The sequence below is a fragment of the Nelumbo nucifera genome, chromosome 8, assembly GCF_055504915.1.
Source record: "Nelumbo nucifera cultivar China Antique chromosome 8, China Antique-T2T, whole genome shotgun sequence".
NCBI classification, from domain to species: Eukaryota; Viridiplantae; Streptophyta; class Magnoliopsida; order Proteales; family Nelumbonaceae; genus Nelumbo; species Nelumbo nucifera.
Window position 1 is genome coordinate 15,905,668 of NC_142656.1, and position 2,243 is coordinate 15,907,910.

At 41.8% G+C, this 2,243-nt stretch overlaps 1 protein-coding gene across 1 annotated transcript; it reads right to left on the bottom strand.

Annotated features, from left to right (window-relative positions):
* Window positions 1-299: 299 nt before the first annotated feature.
* LOC104592500 (uncharacterized) lies at window positions 300-1,959 on the bottom strand. The gene is made up of 2 exons (XM_088893116.1): window positions 1,104-1,959; window positions 300-483 (listed from the first exon to the last, which is right to left on the bottom strand). Exon 1 carries the CDS (start codon window positions 1,785-1,787, stop codon window positions 1,110-1,112), a length of 678 nt encoding a protein of 225 aa, XP_088749242.1. The 5' UTR covers window positions 1,788-1,959; the 3' UTR covers window positions 300-483; window positions 1,104-1,109.
* Window positions 1,960-2,243: the final 284 nt, after the last annotated feature.

The following is a 2,243-nucleotide window of genomic DNA, read 5'->3' on the forward strand; positions in this document are numbered from 1 at the left end:
GTTAGGGTTTACTTTTCTCTTTTAAGAGATTCAGCTTTAAATTAGATTATTATTGGTGTGGCCAATTGGGTCGGTACGTAGGCTAGGGACCAGCAGCAACAGATTCTCTAATGGGAATGACCAGGTCACGGGCTCACAGTAGATCAAAATTTATTACTCTGTATAGACATTCCCATATTAAATAAATAAATATATATATATATATTATATATATATATAAATAATAAACCAACCAAACAGAGCATTAGTACTAGTTAGAGACTAGAAATGGAATTAAGGAGAAGGAGAAAAAGCATCCCTGAGACCAAACACACATACAACAATTGCATGAGAACAAATGTGTACAATAAGAACCATACATCAGTGGTACCAATCGAGGAGGGAACTACAAAAAATAAAGAGAAGATGAAAAGTGAAAGAAAGAAAGATTGGCTCGACATCCTCTCATGTCGATTCCTTCCATGCATTCATCAATCTAAGGACCTGCAACCACAAAGACAGTAGCATCCAATGAGAAAACCCTGGTAATGATCATCAAATACCAAGAAAAGAATCACATCACATCAAACTATTAAATTATTCTGAGAACTACTTTAGGAATTTCGTTCTATATAAGTTGCTTGCTTGTCTTCTCAGAGTGAGAGAGAGAGATGATGATGATGTATATATACTGTTTCCGGCCAGCTTCATTCTACAATGAAATCTAATTTCATTTCAGAAGTGAATAAGTCCTGAAATTAATTAAAAGCTTTTCTCAAGGAATCGGGAACTCTATAACTGACCCATTATGACAACTTACAGAATGCACTGTAGTCTGTAAACACGTGAACGTTGAGAACTGAGAAAATAAAAATACTATGTACCAAGCCAAGCCAAGCCAAGCGTCTACTGAAGATTAATTTGAATGAATACAAAAGTATAAGAAAAATATGGCTTAATCAATTTCATTTAAAAGATAAAAGCAATTAACAAAGATGACAACATGCTAGATTCTCAGCGCACAAGAGCGAGCACTGTACTAGTTAAAACTTGAAGCTAGCTTACAGGCTATGACTACGTAACGTTTGGAGCTTAATTAGGGTTTGAGAGGGTATACACTTAACTTGGACCTAGAGTGTGCAGGTGTAACCAGGAGGAGGTGTCTTCCCACAAGTAACGAGGAGCTGAAGAGCAAGTGGGAGGTAGATGTTGAGGTTGAGGAGCTTGATCTTCAGAGTAGTGCACAAGCAGACTGCAGCTTCGAGCTCAACGAGTCCTTGAAGCAATGGACAGCACTTATTCACAACTGGGTCTCCGAGACCGATATGCACCAACCCGCCGAGAAGATCTACACAAGCTCCGAGCTTGAGGGAGTCAGCAGGGCATGTGTCCGGCTGCTTGGGAGATGGAGGTGGTGGGCATGGTTTTACGGTGGGTGGGGTGGTCACCGGTGGGTTCAGGATAGGTGGGACGGTCACCGGAGGCAGAATTACGGGTGGTTTCACAATGGGAGGGACGGTGACGGGAGGTAATGTAATGGGTGGTTTAACAATGGGAGGGACGGTCACCGGAGGCACCGTGATGGGTGGTTTAACAATGGGAGGGACGGTGATCGGAGGCACTGTGATGGGTGGTTTGACAATGGGAGGGACGGTGACTGGTGGGTTGACGACGGGAGGTTTCACCTTGGGCTTCTTCTTGTGCTTGGGAGGGGGCTTGCCGCAGTAGCCACAGCCGAGTATGGGAGTGGCTGAGGAGATGAAGAGCATGCAGATAATAAAGAGAGCCGAGAGCTTAGAGGAGTCCATGGCTATGGATTCTCCTCCTTCTGCTGCTGTAATTCACTACTTGGCTGAAACAAGGAGAGTAGATTAGATTTGGTTGTGTGGAAATAGAGAAATGTTGGTCTTTTATAGAGGGTGAGGAGTGTGAGAACAAACCCTTCACGTGAACATAGCTAGGCCGGAAAGGCAACTGCCAAATCTTGCTAGTTGGCAAATACTTTACAAATACATGAATCCATCTTCATTTATCTATATTTCCATCATTATTAATTCTTCAATTGCTGATTGTTACCAACTCTCCTTTTTCATCTTTTGGGGTGGGGTGGTAAACTGGTAATGGCTAATGAGTAACTTGTAGATGAAAATAACTTCAATATATAGATGAATAGCTAGGTCTTCCCGTGGAAAAGAAAATGTTCCTTATTTAGGTTTGTAGACTGGAGATATGGTCTATGAATTTGTTCCAATTGAACTTCTTAG